This window comes from Oryza sativa, chromosome 11 (assembly GCF_034140825.1).
Source record: "Oryza sativa Japonica Group chromosome 11, ASM3414082v1".
Classification (NCBI taxonomy): domain Eukaryota; kingdom Viridiplantae; phylum Streptophyta; class Magnoliopsida; order Poales; family Poaceae; genus Oryza; species Oryza sativa.
In genome coordinates, this window is record NC_089045.1 from 24,275,778 (window position 1) to 24,298,417 (window position 22,640).

At 49.7% G+C, this 22,640-nt stretch overlaps 1 protein-coding gene across 4 annotated transcripts; it reads left to right on the forward strand.

Moving 5' to 3' along the window:
• The first annotated feature begins 2,000 nt into the window (after positions 1-2,000).
• Positions 2,001-21,752, forward strand: LOC107277770 (disease resistance protein RGA5-like). 4 transcript variants are annotated; one of them, XM_066305180.1, is made up of 6 exons: positions 2,001-2,150; positions 16,367-17,256; positions 18,944-20,864; positions 21,047-21,151; positions 21,252-21,351; positions 21,448-21,752. In XM_066305180.1, exons 2-3 carry the CDS (start codon positions 16,439-16,441, stop codon positions 20,859-20,861), a joined length of 2,736 nt encoding a protein of 911 aa, XP_066161277.1. In that variant the 5' UTR covers positions 2,001-2,150; positions 16,367-16,438; the 3' UTR covers positions 20,862-20,864; positions 21,047-21,151; positions 21,252-21,351; positions 21,448-21,752. The 4 variants fall into 4 exon arrangements, with proteins under 4 accessions (XP_066161277.1, XP_066161279.1, XP_066161276.1 ...); XM_066305182.1 differs by having other exon boundaries at positions 21,451-21,752; XM_066305179.1 differs by having other exon boundaries at positions 21,252-21,345.
• Positions 21,753-22,640: the final 888 nt, after the last annotated feature.

Here is a 22,640-nt window from a genome sequence, read left to right on the forward strand (position 1 = left end):
TGCATGGCTGTGAATTAATAAAGATAGCAAAGTTCTTTAATAATATTTATTTTATTCTGAATTTAGGTAGTGAGTTATTTTAATTTCAAATTTGTTTTGAAATCAAATTTGTTGTTTTATTATTTTATTCTAAATTGTCTTTTGGGGGTTTTTAAATTGTATTGTGCTGTATTTAGGTTCTTCTTTTAATAATTATTTTATTATTCCAAATTTCAGATATATATATTCTACATGGACTCTTGTTATATTTTTATTACTAATTAAAATGAAAATTTTATTTTCGAATGCTTCTTTTGATTTTTTTTCCTGAAATTTAATTACGAACTCCTAGCAGTGGATCTGCCATAGCTATTGACCTCGCAGATCATCTTGTCAATATCCATGTCGGTGAGCCTCTTTTGATTTATTGGCCATGATGTGATGGAGCTCGGATGGAGATGAAGCTGTCTTCTGATCTTTGTCGAACACGCTGAAAAGCTCCATCAGCTCCTCCTCGAAGTCCTTATCCTTCATCTAATCATCTTACGCGCCATTAGGCCCACAAACTCTCCTGGAAGTCGATGTCGCCACTATCGTTGGCATCCACCTTGCTGATCATGTCCTGAGGCTTCGCCTCCATCGGGTTTCTGGCTGTGGCGGAGCTCGGCGACAGAGATGAAGCCGTCTTCTGGTCTTAATCTAATTGTCTTGCACGCGATTAGGCTCAGGAACTCTCCTGTAAGTCTATGTTGCCGCTGTTGTCGGCATCCACATTGCTGATCATGTGGTAATTTGAAGATACTTGGAGTGCATGTGGTGAATTCTTTTTTTACGAAACACAGTACTAACACAGCACTTATAATTATAATTTATAAGTGCCCGTTCTTCGAGAGAGGTATATTGGTGCCGGCCTTTAAAAATAACCGGCAGGAATATCCCTTCATCAATGATCCTCCGCCCACTATTGATGTCGGAGCTATAGATGGCCTTTTGGCCCGTCCGGCACGGCTCGGCCCAAGCATGGCCAGGCACGGCCCACCAGCCATCGGGCCGGCACGGCCCGATTCGTGCCGGGCCGTGCTGGCCCATGGGCTGCTCCTCCTGCCCAGGCACAGCCCATCAGCCGTCAGGCCGTGCCTGGCCGGCCCGAAGGCGCAGGTGGCCCATCGTGCCGTTTTATATAAGTCTATATTCCATCCCTCCTCTTTGGGCCGTGAAATATATATAGCGAAAATAAGTCTATTTTTCGTCCCTCTTCTTTGGGCTGTGGTATATATATATATAGTGAAAATAAGTCTATTTCTGTCCCTCCTCTTTGGGTTGACATATATATATATATATATATATATATATATATATATATATATATATATATATATATATATATATATATATATATATATATATATATATATATATATATATATATATATATATATATATATATATATAGCTAAAATAAGTCTATTTTACATCTCTATTCTTTCGACCATGGCATATAATATGTCTATTTTACTCCCTATTGTTTATGTGTCGGGCCTAGTCTGAGGCCCATCGTGCCGTGCCGGTGGAGAGGCCCAAGCACCAGCACGGGCCCGACCCCTGACGGGCCGTGCCGTGCTTGGGCCGGGCCATCGGGCCTCGGGCCTTTTGGCCATCTATAGTCGGAGCTTTATTAAAAACCAGCTTGTTTGCTTCTAAATAAAGTCATCACCACGCACGTTAAATAAAGTCGCTTGTTGCTGCTAAATAAAGTGAGATTTTCCAGTGAGACGCACTTGGCCTTATTTTTTTAGACCGGCGATCGAATAAAGTCGATTGCATTGCACAGGCGAATAAAATTTATCACCTCTAGTGCCGCACTACCGATAGTACAGACGCTTTTGACTCCAACACGAAAAAAATTCATCTTTCTCGTCATATCAACTCGCACCATCCTGAGTGACTCATCCATGTTCCTGATGCCTTCACCAAACTAATTTAATTAACCAGAGTAAGCTGAGAATCAAGCTCTCCCCACCATATGATCACTTTCCCTGAAGACCTGCAACCTCACGCTAGCTGATCCAGCTGCTAGCCATGGAGACGCCTCCGAGCCCCAGTTGAACCAAGCTGCGCCAACATCGATCTGCAGGAAGAGTTGCCGGCTCCTCTTCAGTTTGTGAGGTCAGGTATACATCCAATAAAAGAGGACTCCTTTAATTTGCCCAGTTGTTTAGTGCAGTTTGTAGGTGTTTCAATTCCTGCGTTTTGTTGGAGCACTCCCAATTATCCTCTAATTAGGACACACAATAGAGGAGAGTCAAGGGACGACTCAGAAGGGAACGCAGGCACCAGGTGGAGGACCGCCCATCAGAGATACAATTGATGATGGTGAGTCGAAGAAGTTCTATTCTTTCATGTTCTTTAACTCACCATCATCAGCCTCCACCTGGTGCCTACATCCCTGTCGGAGGGTTAACTCCTCCACCAGGGAACCGTGAGCCCTTTTTTGGTTCGGCCAGGGGCAGCGGGTGAAATTTGAGGCTTCGAGAGCGAAACTGAGTCATCTTGAGGGGATCAAGCCCCGCCCCCCCCACAAGACGATGAGACAAAAGGGGTTTATACAGGTTCGGGCCGCTATGAAGCGTAATACCCTACTCATGTGTGTACGATTCTTCTGTGCTTAGAAAGTCCCTGAATCCCTAGTATGCAAGCTAGGGTTAGACAAGCTTTGGCTCAGGGATTCTAAGTCCGATCCCCCCTCCTCGCTAGGCATGGTCCTCCTTTTATACTCTAAGGGGATACTACATGTGCTGCGAGTGCTACCTAGGGAGAAGGGAAAATATTCTCTATATTAATTACATGTCTTGTGCTTTAGCCCAAAAGCTATCTGCACGTCGGTTGTTGCGCGGGGCCCCTCAAATCATGCAGGGCGCCTTTGTCATTCGCCATTTAATGGATGAGGACTTCCGGGTTCTCGTTCACACCAGAAAACGGGAACCCGGGTCAGTTCAGAGTGGTTGGACCAGCTCTGACCGAGGTAAGAGGCTGTGAAGCCCCTCCTCATTATGATGGGACGGGATGGAGCATGCCACTCGCCGCCTGACACACTGATAGGGTGGGGGTACACAGTCGCCGTCCCATCGGTCATTCAACCGGTCACAGTCCGGTCAGATGCGCAGCACGCCGCATTTAATGCGGCATGGCGCGGTTGCATAGACCGCTTTAAATGCACTTAGGTGGGCGTTAGGCGCGCCCACCTAACCCTGTACACGTGGGCTGATACGTGGAGGGGGTCGGAGCAGCTCGACCCCACGCGAGGGCGGCCTCCTCCCTCTAGCTGGGAGGGGGCAGCCGCCGCGCCACCCCGGGCTCGACCCCCCTCGGGGGGAGCCACGTGGGTTTGGGGGCGGCCCAACCCCAAGCTGGGAGAGGGCAGCCGCCGCAAGACCTCGGGCTCGACCCCCCTCGGGGGCATAGTTGAAAAAACCGAATCGGCGATCGAACCGCTCGAGTCCTTAGGTCACCGGTCCAGCGGTTCAACCGCGGGTTTACACGGTTCGAATGTTGAACCGGAAGTGTTATATTGTATGCATATTCTCTTGTTGTCACTTGTGAAAGTTAGCTGGGTGATGGATGCATGGGGCTTTCAGCCAGCCAACCAGTGTTCGAATCCCCTTTCCACCCCTTTTTCTTGCTATTTTCAATAGTACACATGCACGTGCACAAGGCCTTGACTGGCCCATCAAGGCCCATCCTCTCTTGGCATGACAAACTGGCCGGCTCGGCTCGCTCTGGTTCGGCGGTTCACATGAAAACCGGCCGGTTCAGGCAGTTTCTTCCGGTTCAAATGCTGGGGCGGTCTTTACAGCAAACCGAGCCGTCCAGACCTCTGGTTCCGGTTTAGCCGCCGTGCCACCCCGGGCTCGACCCCCCTCGGGGGGAGCCATGTGGGTTTGGGGGCGGCCCAACCCCAAGCTGGGAGGGGGCAGCTGCCGCAACACCTCGTGCTCGACCCCGCTTGAGGGGAGCCACGTGGGTTTGAGGGCGGCCACCTCCCTCTAGACGTGATACCCCCGGGCCCATATCACCGACAGTAGCCCCCGGCGTTAGCCCTGTCCAAAACCTTCCCCCGGTGGCCAGGGTTGACGCCACTCTCCTAGTCTAACGATGTGGGCTCGGTCTCTTCTCCATTCTTTGCTGGCACTAGGGCCCATGCGCCTTTTTCGCTCCAACTTGAGGGCGACTCGACAGCCCGTACCTTAGGTTGTGAACTTATTTTCTGTATATATTCAGCAAATGTTGTTAGATTCTCTCGGGTGTGCGACTTCATGCTACGCACCTCGCTTGCCCCTGTCTTTTGTTAACCTCTGTTCATGTTCTACTTCATCTATTCAAACGATTATTTTCGCTTGAGTGTGAGGACTGAACTTTCCATAGCCAGCAATCCTCACCCGCGATCAAGCCAAGCTGGGTGCCATAGCCAGCCGGCGGGGCCAAAGCCAGCTGCTACGGGAGAGCCAGCACATGGGGCCCCGGGCGTCGACGGCGTCCAGAGCTCGACGCAGGGCTAGGATAGAGACAGGAATCGTAGCCCCCACACTTTTAGCAAAGAATCATTTGAATGGGTGAAGTGAATACAATCTTTTTGTTACCAAGGGGGGCAAACGAGCGTGCGACACGTGGGTATCGCGGGACCGTGAGGAAGAGATGGGTGAGAGATAAATATAAGTCATAATAACTTTGCTGATAAGCATGAACAAAGAAGATACAAACTTAAAGGAAGTATTACAAATGCTATGCTTAAAAAGAGCCCCCGGCCAACGCTAAGCTTTCCCAGAGAGGTCTGCTTTGGTCCGGATATTGTAATACCTCCTTTGTTACCTTTGTTTATCCTTGTTTGCACGTCGCGACCTTTCAAACCTTTAGCTCAAAGAAGGCCTCCCACCATGAGCTAGGAACCATTTTGGGTAGTCTGCGACCACTTAGCAAACGAGGTCAGGTTCCCACGAGCCTATGGCCCCACGCTACACATTCTGTTTGCTCTTTCCTTTCGGTGGCCTCCTTCCAATATCTCTCCCTTCTACATGGACGACTACCTTCGCACGAGTGTGAGAGCCGAAAAACTCTAGAGCCAGTGATCCCTTTCCATAGTTGAGCCAGGCCGGGCACCGTAGCCAGCCGACGGGACCAAAGCTGGCCGCTACGGAAGAGCCAGCACAGGGAGTCCCGGGCTTCAACGGCACCCGGAGCTCAACTTAAGGCTGGGATAGGGCTAGAAAACTTAGCCTCCACACTTAGCGAAGACCCGTTCATGTAGATGGGAGAGAGGTTGGGCTCTTACCACCGAGGGAGCAAACAAATATGCAACACGCGAGCCAAGCAGGGCCATGAGAATAAAATGAGGGGAAAGTATAAGATTTCATGCTGTATTAAGCTGACGAATTGAAAAATTGAAAATACTTGAAACTTTGAAAGGACGATCAGTTGAGCCGGGCCGAGCGCCGTAGCCAGCCGGCGGGACCAAAGCTGGCCGCTACGGAAGAGCCAGCACAAGGGGTCCCGGGCTTCGACGGCAGGCGGGACCAAAGCTGGCCGCTACGGAAGAGCCAGGACAAGGGGTCCCGGGCTTCGACAGTACCCAGAGCTCAACTGCAAGAATCCTCCCAGGAGTAGACCGAGGCAGGCGGCAGGTCCATAAGCGTACCCCGCGCTTGGCCCTGGAGGGCCATGGGGAAGAGGTTCGCCTTGACCCGGTCGTCACCCCCCACCGCCTCTATGATCGTCGTGTAGATCTTGAGGGACTCGGAGGGGTTGACGCTGCCGTTGCACATCTCGGTGAAGCTGGGCCGGAACTTTGGGGGCCATCGAACATTCCGAAGACTCGTCACAAAGACCTGGCCGTGAGGCTGGGCCGGAACGTTGGGGGTCATCGGATATTCCAAAGACTCGCTACAAAGACCTGGCCGCCAGCCTTACTCGGTGGGGATGTGGGGGGCCTAGCCCCCCTGCCTAGGGTGGCGCGGCACTCCAGAGAAGGCTGCGCCTTCCCCCACATCGGCGACGCGACGCTAACCATGCCAGCGCTCGAAAAACCTCAAAAATCACGAACGTGCCCCCTACCTGGCGCGCCAGATATCGGAGGGTTAACTCCTCCACCAGGGAACCGTGTGGTCCCCTTTTTTGGTTCGGCCGGGGGCAGCGGGTGAAATTTGAGGCTTCGAGAGCGAAACTGAGTCATCTTGAGGGGATCAGCCCCCCCAAGACGATGAGACAAAAGGGGTTTATACAGGTTCGGGCCGCTATGAAGCGTAATACCATACTCCTGTGTGTATGATTATTCTGTGCTTAGAAAGTCCCTGAATCCCTGGTATGCAAGCTAGGGTTAGACAAGCTTTGGCTCAGGGATTCTAAGTCCGATCCCCCCTCCTCGCTAGGCATGATCCTCCTTTTATACTCTAAGGGGATACCACATGTGCTAGAGTGCTACCTAGGGAGAGGGGAAAATATTCTCTATATTAATTGCATGTCTTGTGCCTTAGCCCAGAAGCTATCTGCACGTCGGTTGCTGCACGGGGCCACTCAAATCATGCAGGGCGCCTTTGTCATTCGTCATTTAATGGATGAGGACTTCCGGGTTCTCGTTCACATCAGAAAACGGGAACCCGGGTCAGTTCAGAGTGGTTGGACTAGCTCTGACCGAGGGAAGAGGCTGTGAAGTCCCTCATCATTATGATGGGACGGGATGGAGCACGCCGCTCGCCGCTTGACACACTGACAGGGTGGGGGTACACAGTCGCCGTCCCATCGGTCATTCAACCGGTCACAGTCCGGTCAAATGCGCAGCACGCGACATTAAATGCGGCATGGCGCGGTTGCATAGACCGCTTTAAATGCAGTTAGGTGGGTGTTTGGCGCGCCCACCTAACCCTGTACACGTGGGCTGATAAGTGGAGGGGGTCGAAGCAGCTCGACCCCACACGAGGGCGGCCTCCTCCCTCTAGCTGGGAGGGGCAGTCGCCGCTCCACCCCAGGCTCGACCCCCCTCGGGGGGAGCCACGTGGGTTTGGGGGCGGCCCAACCCCAAGCTGGGAGGGGGCCGCCGCCGCAACACCTCGGGGTTGACCTCCATCGGGGGAGCCACGTGGGTTTGAGGGCGGCCTCCTCCCTCTAGCTGGGAGGGGGTAGTCGCCGCGCCACCCCGAGCTCGACCCCTCTCGGGGGGAGCCACGTGGGTTTGGGGGCGGCCCAACCCCAAGCTGGGAGGGGGCAGCCGCCGCAACACCCTGGGCTTGACCCCCCTCGGGGGGAGCCACGTGGGTTTGAGGGCGGCTTCCTCCCTCTAGACGTGATACCCCCGGGCCCATATCACCGATAGTCCCCTTCTGTGTCGTGCTAGGATTTTATCTCTAGGAATCTATCTTATCTCTACGATTATATCTTATCTCTATAATTTATATTTGACTCTTATCTCTAACTGACATATCTGTACTTCTGACACAAACTCTATAGAATTTATAGTTGGATAGGCAGCTGCTTGTTCTCTAAGCTGAGGACGTGGGTTAAGGGTGTGTTTAGTTGGCAAAAAGAAAATTTTTGAATATCACATCGGACGTTTGACCAGATGTTAAAAAGGGTTTTCGGACACGAATGATAAAACTAATTTTATAACTCGCCTGGAAACATGTATGGAGTATTAAATATAGATTAAAAAACTAATTGCACAGTTTCCATGGAAATCGCGAGACGAATCTTTTGAGCCTAATTAGTCCATGATTAGCTATAAGTGCTACAGTAACCAACATATGTCCAAAGATTCGATGTGATGTTTTTGGGAAAAAAATTTGGGAATTAAACAAGGCCTAATTTGTTTGGTTGATAAACTGAGTGGAATGCCTGAACAATTATATGGGCTTAGCTTGGTGGAAGGAAAAGTAGGTGGAAGGAAAAGTTTGTGATGATGTTACCTGACAAGTGCATACCTGAGTTTTTTTTAAGTCGTGGCTGAGCTAATGGATCGGAATCACTCGTGCAGTTTCAATAGCAACTACTCCATCCGTTTCATATTACAAGTCGTTTTGCTTTTTTTCTAGACAAACTTCTTCAAGTTTGACCAAATTTATAGAAAAATATAATATTATTTTCACACAAAATAAACATATTATCAAAATATATTTAATATTAGATTTAATGATACTAATTTAATATTTTAGATGTTGTGAAATTTATCTACAAATTTGGTTAAACTTAACAAAATTTGACTAGAAAAAAAGTCAAACGACTTATAATATAAAAAAGGAGAGAGTAAATATTAAGCTACTGGCTACTGCACGCAATAGCAGCCATCCATTTTTTTTTGGTGAACGGACCAGATCGTAGGTACAGTACCAAAACATACGTACATAACACTACTTGCTAAAGTGGTCTACAACTCCCTAATTATAGATGGCCATGTAGGCCGCCCAGCACGACACGGCCCAGGCCCGGCCGTGCTTGGGCCGAGGCTTGTCGGGTCGGCTCGGCCCGACCGACGCACTGTGCCAGCCCATGTGCCACACTCACAGCCCAGGCACGGCCCAACATGACTTGGGCCGTGCCGAGCCGGCCCGAAGGCACGATGGCCCATCGTGCTTTTTCTCAGAATAACTCTAATTTTGCCCCCTCCTATTGGGCTGTGATATATATAGCTAAAAAAAGTCTATTTTACCTCCCTCTTCTTAGGGCTGTGGTATATAAATAGCTAATATATGTCTATGGTCCCTATTCTTTGAACGGTGACATTTATATGGCTATTTTTAATCCCTATACTTTGTGTGCTGGGCTGGCCCTACCGTGCCGGGCCAGCCTAGCGTGCCGGTGAGGAGGCCCAGGCACGGCCCAACGGTCGGGCCGGGCCGGTACGGGCCCGACCTAAGTCGGGCTGTGCCATGCTTGGGCCGGGCCAAAATGCCGTGCCGTGGGCCGGACCTTGGGCCTCTGGCCTTATGGCCATCTATATCCCTAATGACGTGATGCTTCTTATTTGCTGGGTCGATTATTTAGAATACTTGGACAAAGTAACTTTCTTTGCAAGGACAAATGGTTTATCTTTGTAACAAACCTTCGTTAGATTAAGTATGAAACCCTGCTTATCGATCTTAACTACTACGCGCAGATTGATCGATCAGCAGCGAAACAACGGTAATTTGAACTTCACATAATTCAACTTCTAGATTTGCTCTATGTGATCACCGCTTCTCCCCGAAGCAACCGACACCATTGCTCCCCGCGAAAGCCGCCATCTCCAATCACCGGAGTCAGCCCGCGTCGAATCCCGTCAGCACCTACACGACGACCACACCAAGCCGTGTTCCTACCCCCAAAGTTCGTCGCAAACAATTCCGCTCTGACCACCGATTCACCATCTGTCAATCTAGCCCCGAGCCGAAGCCGACAAATCACATGCCATCTTCCCAGCCACTGAATGACCCGAGCGCTACGTCTAGCCATCTCTCTGTTAAACGCAGCTCATCGAAAGGCCCGAGCCACCCTGCCCGAAGTGTTCGATTCCACCACGGAGAACACCGATCACCTCCAGCTTCAATCAACCCCGAGCATGAGGCCTCACGTTTCCCTGTTGAAAATAGCTCACCGGAAAGGTTGGGCCACCCACTCAAAGGGTCGAACCCACCGATTGGATCGCCAATCGCTTTTGTCGCCATCAACCCGAGCATCACGTCCGGTTGTCTCCCTATTGATTGTAGCCAATATCGAACTGTTCAGACCGGCGTTTGAAGTGTTCGATTCCACCGATCAAATTCCATTGATCGCCGCTGTGCTCCACCTTGCGTCCATGTCCGTCCCTAGACATCCTGTGTAGTCATCACGGCGTGGAGCACCTCTCTCGTACCTCTACCACGGATCTCCCGCAGGCTCTGATACCACTTGTTATATAATCAGCCCCGAAAACGACATCATTGCTAAGCGCAGAAGAAAAACGCCATAGGAGATCCAAACACGATGACGACACCGAGGCACGATATTTGATAATGAAGTTCAGCCGAGGCCTACATCTCCGGGGCACTGATTACGGGCGCTCCTCCCCAATCCAGCATATAACAGCGTATCAGAATTACAACGACTCACGGCCGGTCGCCGCCAGCAGCTGCTCCCTCTTGCTATGCTAAATCGCCATGCGGTTACAACAGGCACGCCCCTCTACTTATGAGAGATACTAGGTGTCACGCCCCGAACTAGCCCTGAACAGAACTAGCCCGTGACGCTTCAAATTAACCTGTTAATCGATACCAGTCCCAGGAAACAGTGCTGGTATCACAGGAAGACAGAATATCACAGCAATAGAGGTCTTTTTATTACAGAGTAGGAGTACAGTTATGTTGGGCTGCGGACAGATTCCGAGCTCACAACTGCATTACAAAAGGAAAAGCGGAAGCCAAGACTTGGACCAATCATCACAGGCGCGACTTGGGAACTAGGCCGAAACCATAAAACTCATCGTAACCGACTTGCTCCTGGAAGAACTCCTCGTCAGCGGGATCCACATCATCTTCTTCAGCGATTGGGGGGGATTATTTATATAGAGCATGGGTGAGTACAGGAGTACTCAGCAAGCCATGGGAATTAAGTGTTTAATGCAGGTTTCAAAGGAAAGGCTGTTATTTTTTGCAATTGATTTTATTTAAACTCCTTTTTGAAACATCTAAGTGAGTGCTTCTCAAACGACACGGAAGAGGCAGTGCGTCTCGTCCGGTCGGAGGATGTGCAATGTATCAGTCTTTGAATTGATTCAAGGTTGGCACCTGGCCAACAACCTTAAAACGGCCACTCGGGCCTGGCTGATCCCATCAGCCGTAGATTTACCAAACATCGAACCCATTCCACAGCAGCAATTTCACAAAGCAGTAGTCAAACAAAACTACGCTAGGAATCACCTCACATCCGCCCATAACCGTGGGCACGGTTGTTCGAACAGTTTAATAACCTCTGCAGAGGGGGTACACTTTACCCACACGACATTACTAACCCGGATCATCCAGCCCGTGCAGAACGGCCACGTCTAGAGACCTTAAGGCTTTCATGACAAGGCATTTCGAAAGCCGACACAGGTTCACCATATGCCAACGAGAGGGGTCCCAGACCAACACCAGATTAGGTCCCAGACCATACTGTGCCAGGAAACCCGGGGGTTCTCCCCGGCACCACCCCGTTGAATCCACATGTCTCTTGGCATCATGGCTCCCCCGATTAGCGAGTTACTCAGCCAGGGGTGTCCCATTCCACCCATGTGGTCGCAGTTGTCTTATGTTCGGATGAAATTCCAAGGAAACAGTCCTTAAGTGCAAGAGCGGGAAACCGTACTCCCGGTACGTTCCCCGGTCCGCGATTTTGGAAATTCATTTAGTTCGCAAGCACCGACCCAGGTGTCGGGTTTTCCAAGTCTTTTGTAAAACCCCAAGTTTTACCCATCGTTGGATATTTTAAATTTGAGGGGAGGTGTTCCGATGCGCGTGTGCGAAGGCCCGTGCATCGAAGCACAACGGTCGACAAAGGAGGTTTAAGTGTTCAATAATTCAAGGAGGGTAATTGCAGCAATTAGGATTGGGGCCGGCAGGCTATCTCGCAAGCCGTGGCCGATTTACTTGTGTTAATCCTATTCATGCAATATTTGTGGAAGAGAAATACTTAGATTTAAATTATAGGTGCAAGATGATCAAAGGTGACTTGCCTTGCTCGAGATCTTGAGCTTGATCTTTGAAATCCTCGCACTGCGGGTATTTGGGCTCCGAAACTACACGCAAAACGGGGCAACTCAACAAACGGCGAAAATAAAGCCCTATTATTGAGCTCTAAGCGTGCCATTAGCTGGATCTCGAGATTTGAGGATTTTTGGAAGTTGAACAGAGTCAAACGGATACACGGTTGAGAAGATATTGAATTTCTAAGATTATTGGATTTTTGGTCTAAAGGAAAAGGATTTATTAAAATCCTTTTTGAAAAAGAAAAGAAAGAGGGAGGGGGAATAGACTTCGCGGGCGGCTTGAGCGTGGCCCGAGAGGGGTTGGCGCAGCCCGGCCTTGCCATTGGGCCGGCCGGCCTGAGGGTCGGCCCAAGGGGGCTCGCGCGGAGGGGAGGAGAGAGGGAGCCGGTGGGCCGGGTTCACCTCGCGTGGTTCCGAGTAGGACCCGCTTGTCGGTGACTTGGCTCACCGTGAGTGAGGTGCACGCGGGGCGTGCTAGGGTTTGGGGAGGGGAGGCGCGGTGCACGCGCGCGGCTCGCGGTGGACGTGGTGCGCGGCGGGCCCACGCGCAGCCTCTTGGCTCTCCGTGGGCCGCGTGCACGCGAGCGGGGACGGAGGGAGCGGCTGACCGGGGTCGGCTTGACCCGGTCTTGGCCGAGCTGGCACCGACGTGGCGCCTACGTGGCTGCCACGCGGGCCGGCTGGAGGAAGACGACGACGCCGGCCGGAACGGACGGCGGACGGCGGCGGCGAGCGACGGGGTGATCTACGGCGAGGCAGGCGAAGGCGAGCACACCGGGAGGTTGCACGGAACGAGGGGAGATGAGCCAACGGCTCGGATTCGCCGGAGGGAGTTCGACGGCGGCGGATTGTGGCGGCGACCACCGGCGCCGAGAGAAGAGGGAAACGGCGACGAGACGACTAGGGTTCGATTCATTTACACTAGAGCATCTACGAAGTCTCCGGAGTTTGATTCTAGCGCCGGATTGGGCGGAGCTACGCCGAGCGAGGCCGGCGACGAGAGGCGCTATCGAGCTCGGGCGGCAACGGCGGCGAGCACACAGCGAGCGGCGGCAAGGGTTGGGGCGGCGCCAGCTAGCTAAGAGGGGGGTCTACTCGTGCTACTACCCGAGTATAAGGGGAGGAGATAGAGCGAGGAGGGAGAACGGGGAGATGCACTACCGTGCGGGCGGGCGTAGTGACGATGGCCGACGGCGCGCGGCGTGATCGCTCCGGCCTCGGGCCGGTGAAGAGGAGGAAGACGTGCGCCCGGAGTCCCCTTCACGCGTCCTTCACACGCACCGGCTCTCCCGGTGCTTTAGCGACGAACGGCGGAGGCGAGATAGAGGGGGGCAATGGTGCGGTGGAGCGAGGGCGAAAGGGAGAGGGAAAGGAAGGGAGGACGCCTTGGATTTATAGGGGCGACAATGTCGGTTTGGGAGGGAGGAACCGACATTGGGTGGTCAAGCCAGCGAGCTGGCGCTCCGGCTAGCGGCCAAAACGGCGACAGGGAGGATGACGCCGGCGGAGGAAGAGAGAAAATGGAAAAAGAAGAAAGAAAGGGGGGGCTTGCCTCTTGCCTATTTGGGAAAAGAAGGAAGAAAAGAGAGGGCGACAAGGCAGTGGGAGGAGGAGCTCTGCCTCCAACCCTTGGAAGCATGCCGCGGAGGTGGCAGGGTCGGGTCGTGACGACGGCGATGACGGCGGGGTGGTGTGGAGTGGAGCGGCGACACAGGCGGCAGGTGCGGGCAGGCGCGGCAGACGCTAACGGCGGCGGCGACCAGGCGGTCGGCCACCACGGCGCGCGCGCGCGGGAAGCAACGGCGCGCGGCGATTTGAGCGGCGCGGCTATAGGCGCGGCAGGGCAGCGGGGCTGGGCGGCGCAGACAGCGCAGGCGCGGCACGGGCGGCGACCACGTGGGCGCACGCGCGAAGCAACGGCGCGCGGGGGCCGATTTCACGGGCGGGGAGCTCGCCGGGGATGGAGGCGAGGAGAGGGAGAGCGAGGGGGGCGCTTGGCGCGGCTCTCGCGCACGCGCACGCGCGTGCGGCGCACGGCAAAGCGAGGGAGGGGAGGGAGGGAGGGAGAGAGAGAGAGAGAGAGAAAGATGGGCCGAGAGGGAAATCGGCCCACCGAACCTGAGGGAGGCAAACTAGACTTTTGCGGAGGAATTCGATTTGGGAAGGAATTGGATTCGGGATTTGAGATCTGGAATTGGCACGGAGACTGACTACAAGCAAAGAAACAATTTTCGCAAATAGGGTTTTTAGAATTTAAATTTTCCCGCTAGACGCCACGACGGAACGGGCGCTACACTAGGATAGAGTCCGAGTCTTACTCTAGTCCTAATACCTGATACAACTCTAAGTCCTAAACTGTAACCGACTACGTACACATATTCGACACAAAACTCTAACAAGGGGTATCAGGGCTCAAGTTTGGAACCTAGAACAATTTCCATGGGTTACATGGTAGGAAGGCCAGGTAACAGATCTTCGGGGTCACATGGGTTAATGTGACGGGGGAGATTTGTTAGGCCCGATGTATGACGGGGGAGATTGTTGGGTTTAGTGCCACATCGGTAATTGATGATGGGAGAGCACAACTTAAAAAGTGGGGGCGGTCCTCACCCATCATACTAGTGTTTTGGATTGTATAGGCCCAGGACCTAAAATTGTGGCTCTGGTTGGGCCTGTGGTGGAGCAGGCCCAATGTGACCTGGGTGGTCCACGGTTGGTTAGGACGGGCTGCGCACTCTAACACCAGCAGCAAGAACAAGAGCTTGGCTCTCTACTTCTTTTGCAAGGTCAGTGAGTTGTATTCGATCAAGTATACTCCTACTTTTCAAGTGCAGTTTGTAGGTTAACACTTGTCTGTTCTGGATTGTTTGGTGTCTACAAAAACATCTAAAACATTTGCAGAAGGAAAAAGTACGAATTATCCCCCTAAACTATCACAAAAGTACGAATTACCCCCCTAAACCATAAAACCGGATGTTTTTAACCCTGAACTGTCTATACCGCACAAATAACCCCCCCTCAAGCTAATCCAGAGTGATTTTGTCCAATGCGGCATACGCGTAGCAATCCAGTCAGCATTTTTCTTTTAAAAAATAGTGGGGCGACTATCTCACCTCTCTCTCTTTCCCCTTATCCTCGACCACTAGCGGTGTTGACTTCGTATTGCCGCCGGGACAACAAGGAGTGGAGGCGAAGAGGGCACCGTCGGAGTCAAGGGCACCGTCGGGAGCGGTGGGCAGTCGGTGGAGGTGAGCGGAGCAGCGTCGAGGCAAGCACCCCGGTTGGCGGCCTAGAGCGGTGGCACAGGGAGTAGCGCAGCGGCGGTGGAGATTGGTCCATGGCGGCACGGTGGAGAGGATATGGTGCCAGCGACGAGGCCTACGTCAGCGCCAGCGCCAACACACCCCGCGGTGACTCTGATCCCATCGTCCGCATCTTCTGCAAGGCTGATTAGGGCTTTAGTGTCACCATCCGCCAACGGCTCCGTCTTCGGGCACTATGGCCTTGTGACAGCCGACCATGTGTCCTGAACAGCAGGACCAGAAAATTCACTCCATGAACATGCACGTCGACGGCGGTCCAGCATGTCAGCGGTGATGGGAAAGACCAGCTGATCCAGCACACATTCAATATCTAATGCGTTGACGAGGCGTACTGCTTTGCCTCGCCCGTAGTGGCCTCCCACCTCTCCGCCATGCCCGCTGCTCGCCGCGCCTTTGCCAACCGTGCCGCTCACCGAGCACCGTGCGCCTGCCGTACCCGCCTCTCCGCCATGCCTGCCGCTCGCCTCGCCCCTGCCACCCCAGCCGCACCGCCTCTCCGCTACGCCCCCACATCGCCAGGAGATGAGGACTGACAGAGAGAGGAGAGAGGAGAGGTGTATGACAATTGGGGCCCATGGTTTTTATTTATTTTTTCTTGATTGAATTGCCACGTGTGTATACCACGTAGGATAAAACCGCTACAGATTTGATAAGGGGGGTTATTCATCCGGTATACATAGTTCAGGGTTAAAAACGTCCGGTTTTATGGTTAGGGGGGTAATTCGTACTTTTTCCTTTGCAGAACACACGGCAATTAATCTGGGTAGACTGGGATTTATTGTGTAAAATTGGGACCGAAGCAAATAGCAACGTTTAGTTTCTTGTATGAACCGGTCATTGGTACTGCCAGATCTGAGCAAACAATGTATGATCTGGTCATCTGATAGTTGTGTCCAGTGAGAGTTAAAGTTACAGAGGATGCCGCGACCATCTTCTCTTTTCTGCATTTGAAAGAACATCTGAAACATTTTTACACAATTGAAGGATTTGTGCTTTATTGTGACTATGAGAGCTTGATGTGATTCATTTGGATCCTGAATTATTGTTGTTAGTCTCTGACAAATATTATTGTTAATACAGATATTGAGTGAGTTTGGCTAGCAACGGTACTTGATTACCTGATAACTGTATTTCTGTCATCTATTTAATACCTTCAGCAGTTTCAACAATTATTCAGTTTTGTATTCTTTCAAAACTCCACCTTATGTGTAAACATGCTATGCCAGCTCTTTTGCCAAAATTTCCCATCCTTCAATACTTGCCAAATTACACATGCATCCATTGCTAACAGATTTCTTCATATGCTTTTCATTCCACCATGCAGTTGTCTGGTGGTGAACAGCACCTCATAATCATCACAAGAAATAGAGAGTTGGGGAGTAGTGAACCATCAGGAATGGAGTTCGCCACAGGGGCAATGGGCACGCTCTTCCCCAAGCTAGCGGAGCTGCTCAAGGAAGAATATGATCTGCAGAATAGTGTGAAGGAGGGGATAACATTCCTCATGGCTGAGCTCCAGAGCATACAAGCTGCCCTTGAGAAGATCTCAAAGGTGCCCCTAGACCAACTTGACAAGCAAACCAAGATCTGGGCTTGGGACATTAGGGAATTGTCCTATGACATTGAGGACAACATCGATATGTTCATGGTACGAGTGGATGGTCTTGAGCCAGCCAAGAAACATAATTTCACATGGTTAATCGACAAGTGCCACGAGTCATTGTCCAAGATAAAGATCCGTCACAAAATAGCCAATGAAATCAAAGATATCAAGAGCCAAGTTAAGGAGGTGATGGAACGACGCGATAGGTACAAGATTGATGATGTCGCTACTAATCTTCCAACATATGTGGATCCTCGTATCTTGACATTATATGAGAATGTCACCAAGCTTGTTGGCATTGATAAGGCAAGTGATGATCTAATGAGGAGGTTGTCCGTGGGGGATGAGGCGCCCAAGAAACTCAAGATGGTCTCTGTTGTTGGAATCGGAGGCTTAGGCAAGACAACTCTTTCCAAAGTAGTGTTTGACATGCTTAAACTGCAATTTGATTGTGCTGCTTTTGTTCCCGTCGGTCAAGACCATGAAATCAAGAAAGTCCTGAAGGACATCCTAGTTGAACTTAACAAGGACAAGTACATGTCATTTGATGTAACAGGAGTAAGTGAAAGGCATATGATTAATGAGCTTCGAGAATACCTTGACAATAGAAGGTTAGTGTGTAGTACCCACCATTTTTTTGTCTTTCATGTTTAACTTATGCTCATGGGAGTTCGATAAGCTACTAGAACAATGTTTTATTAGCTTATGGTTGTGATAGCTGTAGATCTTTATCTGTATTACTGGTATATAAAACTTTTTCTATATTTCTTTAATAAAAAGAAACCGCTACGAATATATTCTAATGTTAATTGCAGAACAGGAAAATGTATTTGACCATCTAACTACCACTGGTGGAGAAACCATCTTTACTCCCGGTTGAGAACCCCCCTTTAATCCCGGTTTTCCAACCGGGAGTAAGGATCCGGGACTAAAGATGTCCATCTTTAGTCCCGGTTGAAATAACCGGGACTAAAGATACATCTTTAGTCCCGGTTGGTACCACCAACCGGGACTAAAGAGAGGGGATCTTTTTACCCACCGGGACTAAAAAGACAATAGCGGCAGTGCATATGGTTCCTTTTTCTTTTTCTTTTTTTATTTTTATTTTCTCCCGAATCAAGTAGGCAAATCCCCAAATCAATCCCCAAATCTAACTAACATTTCAAAATCACATCACCAAATCCACATCACAATTATAAAGTTACTTATACACACAAATCAAATACATCACAATATCCTAAGAAATTACTCAAATACATCATAGATCCAAACAATGAATCACAAATTTGTAACTTCTCAGTCAAATACATCACAGTGAATCATCACAAATTAAAAAAAAAAGAAGCCGCTGCCGCCGCCGGTCGCCACGAACGACGGGCGTGGCCCCGCCACCCGCCGCCGGCCGCGGCCCCGGCGCCCGCCACCGCGTGCGGCCCCGCCGCCTGCTGCTGCCCGAAGCCCCGCCGCCCTCCGCCGGGCGCGACCCCGCCGGGAGCCGCCCCGCCGCCGGCCGCCGCAGCGCGCTGCCCCGCTGCCGGTCGGCCCGCCGGATGGGAAGGGGAAGCCGGCCGGGAAGGGAAGGAGGAAGGGGAGAGAAGGGGATGAGAGGAGGAAGGGGAGGAGTTGGAGAAGAGTGTTAGAGAGGATAGATCTGAGGAGAGGGGTGAGATTCAATCTGTCTAAGTTGTAACTGTGGAGGAGAGGATAAGGGATAGGGATTATATGCTACGTGTTTAATTTTAGTCCCGGTTGGTGCTGCCAACCGAGACTAAAGATCAAGATCAAGATCATCTTTAGTCCCGATTGGTAGTACCAACCGTGACTAAAGTGGTGATCTTTAGTCCCGGTTATTGACATCAACCGGGACTAAAGATCCTCGGCTCCCTGACATACATCTGACAGGGGATGAACCGGGACTAAAGATCATCTTTTGTCTCGGTTGGTGTTACCAACCGGGACTAAAGATCAAAATTTTTATAACCGGGACTAAAAACAATCTTTAGTCCCGGTTCTTTTTGGATCCGGGACTATTGTGGATTTTGCCGGACCAACCAAAGATGGTTTCTCCACCAGTGTACATTAAACCACTCGTTGCTAGTGCAAGGGACCAATTTGATCTAAAAACCATTTGATTCAATAGAATTAAATAATAAAATGAGAATTATCTTTGCACATTATTGTTTTGGGCACTCATATTGCTTCAGTTTGAGAAAATGAGAATTAAATAATCTCTTATTTGTACGTATGTACGGTTTATCATTTCACTAATACATGTCCCTTCTATTATCATTGGGGTAGGTACTTGATTGTTATTGATGACATATGGGAGCCATCAAAATGGAACATTATTAAACTTGCTCTGATTGATAGTAGTTGTGGAAGTAGAGTAATCACAACAACTCGGATTCGTCAAGTGGCCAATGAAGTTGCTAAAGAATTTGGTGATGTTTACATGATGGAACCACTTTCTGATGATAACTCAAAAACGTTATTCTACAATAGAATATTTGGTGTTGCCTGCAATGGTCCAACTGATAATCAATCGGTTGAGGCAACCGAAAAGATCTTAAAGAGATGTGGTGGCATACCTCTATCTATAATTACAATAGCTAGTTTGTTGGTTGATAAACCTGCGAGGGAATGGTCCGTAATTTATGACTCTATTAGTTTTGGGACTGGAGATCAAAATGAGGCAGTTCAAAACATGCGGAAGATATTGTCTTTTAGCTACTATCATTTGCCCTCATACCTAAAGACTTGTATGCTGTACCTAAGCATATATCCAGAAGATCATTTGATTTACAAGGATATTTTGATATGGAAGTGGATAGCCGAAGGCTTTGTCCATGAGGAACAAGATAAGGGGTTATTTGAGGTCGGCGAGAGGTATTTTATTGAGCTTATAAATAAAAGCATGATCCAGCCAATTGAGGAATTTTGTAACGTGAGTGGCTGCCGCATACATGACATGGTGTTAGATCTCATCCGAAAGATAGCAACTGAAGGAAACTTTGTAAAAGTATTCGACAAATTACATGAGATGCACGGTCTGTCTTCACAGAGGACAACTATCCGAAGGATTGCACTGCACAAGAGTTGGAACCAAGGCAAAAATAATGACCTGGCTGTTGGCATGACACACTTGAGGTCATTCAATGCCATCAACTGTAATATTAACATGATGCCCTCGCTTTTGAGCTTCCATGTTCTACGCGTGCTAGATCTAGATGATTGTAATGTCACGGGAGGTTTATACCTCAAGCATATCGGGAAACTACGTCAGCTGAGGTACCTAGGAATGAAAAACACAAGTGTTGCTGAGCTTCCAACTGAAATAGGGGATCTCGTGAACTTGCAGGCACTAGATGTCTGGGAAATAGGTCTGAGGGAACTACCGTCGACCATTTGCAAGCTAAGCAAGCTGATGCGGCTATGCGTCTTTGGAATAACGACCGTGCCAATGGGTTTTGGGAATCTGAGTTCACTGCAATACCTAGAGTTGGCCGAAGGTTCCATCAAAAGTATCGCAGACATCGCCATGGAGGTGGGCAAGCTGATGGAGCTGAAAATCCTCAGTATTAGTCTAGATAAGTTTGACGAGGGCACGGAGAAGGCTTTGCTACAGTCTCTGTGCGGCTTGCGTAGACTCCGGAACCTGAGGATAGATTTCTGGCTTTGTGAGAGTACGATGATCTGGCAAGGCTGGGATCACTGGGAGCCCCCGCCGCAGCTCCGTGAGTTCTGTATATTTGACGTGGAGCTGGCTCGGCTTCCAGCGTGGGTGAACTCCATGTGCGTCCCGTACCTATCCGAGCTGCGACTTGACGTGGTAGCCATGGAAGCACGGGACCTGGACATGCTTGCAAGGATGCCAGCACTCCGCACACTCTGCCTGAGAACCCAGGCGAGATTTTCGTGGACAGTTGGTGGTGCCGGACTGTTTCCGAACCTGAGATTCTGTAGGATGGACATAGCACTCGCATTTCTTCAAGGAGCCATGCCGATGCTCACGCAGATTGAATTATATCTGTGGGCGTCTGAATATTGTGCCGCCACTGACGTTGGATTGGGGCACCTCCTTCTGCTCAATCGCGTCGAAGTTATCCTCGACTGCTGTGATGCGACTACCAGGCAGGTGGAGGAAGAAGAGGCGGCGTGGAGGCGCATGGTGAATGCTCACCCGAACCGTCCTGCAATTGTCATGCACCAACTTTGAAAGGTACAGCTGATTTGGTTAATCATGATTAATCAATTGATTAGTTCACATTCCCTTACCTACATGCACGCTTCCCCACTTCTGACTGCTCTCCAAATTCTGTAACCAAGCTGCTTTACTTGTTGTCTGTTCTGTTGGTGTATTTCGTTCCTCAGTTCATATTGCTCTCGTAATTTCTTTTCCAGTACCAGATGAAAGGAAATGAAGATAACGATGAGGGAGAGATTTCAGCTAAGGATCATGTTGACGGAAATAGTGACGATGAGATTTCAGCACATATGGACCAAGAGGTGCTGCACTTGCGCGTGGCAGCACCTATTTGATTCTGGTTGCGTGATTAATTACATGCTCTTGGTTACTGACTAGTGGTTAATTTGTTGCCTGTTTCAGCTGGACAGTGATGCAGCCAAAGAAGAGAAGGAGGAGGAGATTTTACGAACTAATCTTGAACTGGCTCTCTGCACTCATTCGGTCATGCTTTCAGGTACATGTACGTACCAAAGATGCACATCGACATCTTCATGACATTCTTCAACTTTGATCATACCATGATCTCTAACTTTTCTTCCTGGCTGTAATTAAACAGCAGCAGCAGCAGGGCAAGAAGAAGATTAAAGGGCGAAGAGTTGAGCGGAACTGAAGAGAAGCTCATCTCCATCGCTGGGCCTTTATTTTTTCTTGCTTTTGTTTTTCTTTCCCTGTTTTTCTCTCAAGGATTTATATAGCGTGGTTTGTAATAATGGTTGTCTCGGTTACAATAAGTCCCAACTAGACTGAGACAGAAATACTGAACATATTGGCCACCAAACTGTAATGCGTGATTTTTTACACTATGCTTGTTTTTCAATATCACCTGTTTTACTTGATTCAAGGTTTGGTTGGAACGTGGAAGCATTTTGTTTGAGACATGAATTCTTAAATGGCCAGCAGGCAGCAACAGCACATCATACTGCTGCTTGCTGCCTGACCAAGTGCCCAGGGATGAGAACTCACTCCTGGCCATGATCTGATCCTCTGAGTAGTAAACTGATGCTTAGAGCAAGTACAATAGTAGGCTATAAGCTAGCTACAAATATATTTTAATAAGATAATAGAGGAGAGAGAAGAGCAACGGGCTACATATCTGTAGCCAGCTGCAACACGGACTCCAAGACGTGATGTGCGTATGACAGGTGGGACCAGGTATTAATAGTATAGTAAGTAACTATTGTATGAATTTGCTATTAGATTGGTTATAGATGAATTGGAGCTAGTAGTGGGCTATACTATTGAACTTGCTCTTAGTACTCATTTTTCATGTTCCCCTGTTTTCTTTCCAATGATTCCTGTTGTGATCTGAATGCCCTTACTCTCTGTTTTGCTCTGTTTTATTTAAACAATGGTAGCAAAAGCAGAAAACCTGGGAATCTGTGGCAATTTCGCAGCGCAAAATGCACCACGTCATTGACATAAAACCAGCCCCGAAATCGACATCGGTAGCTAAACGCGGAAGAAAACACCATAGGAGATGCAAACATAATGACGACACCGAGGCACGATATTTGATAACGGAGTTCAGCCGTAGCTTACATCTTGTTGCGTCCCAAAACGACCCTAAAATACATCCTTTAAATTATGCCTAGAATAATTAAAATCCTTATGAAAGCCTCCAAAAATTAAAATATGCAAAGTTAAAAGTCAATTAAGGCTTGGAGGATTTTTGTATATTTCCTAAAAGCCTAAAATATGTAAATAAATTTTAGTGGAATTTTCGGAGCACAAATAATAATTATTAAGAAA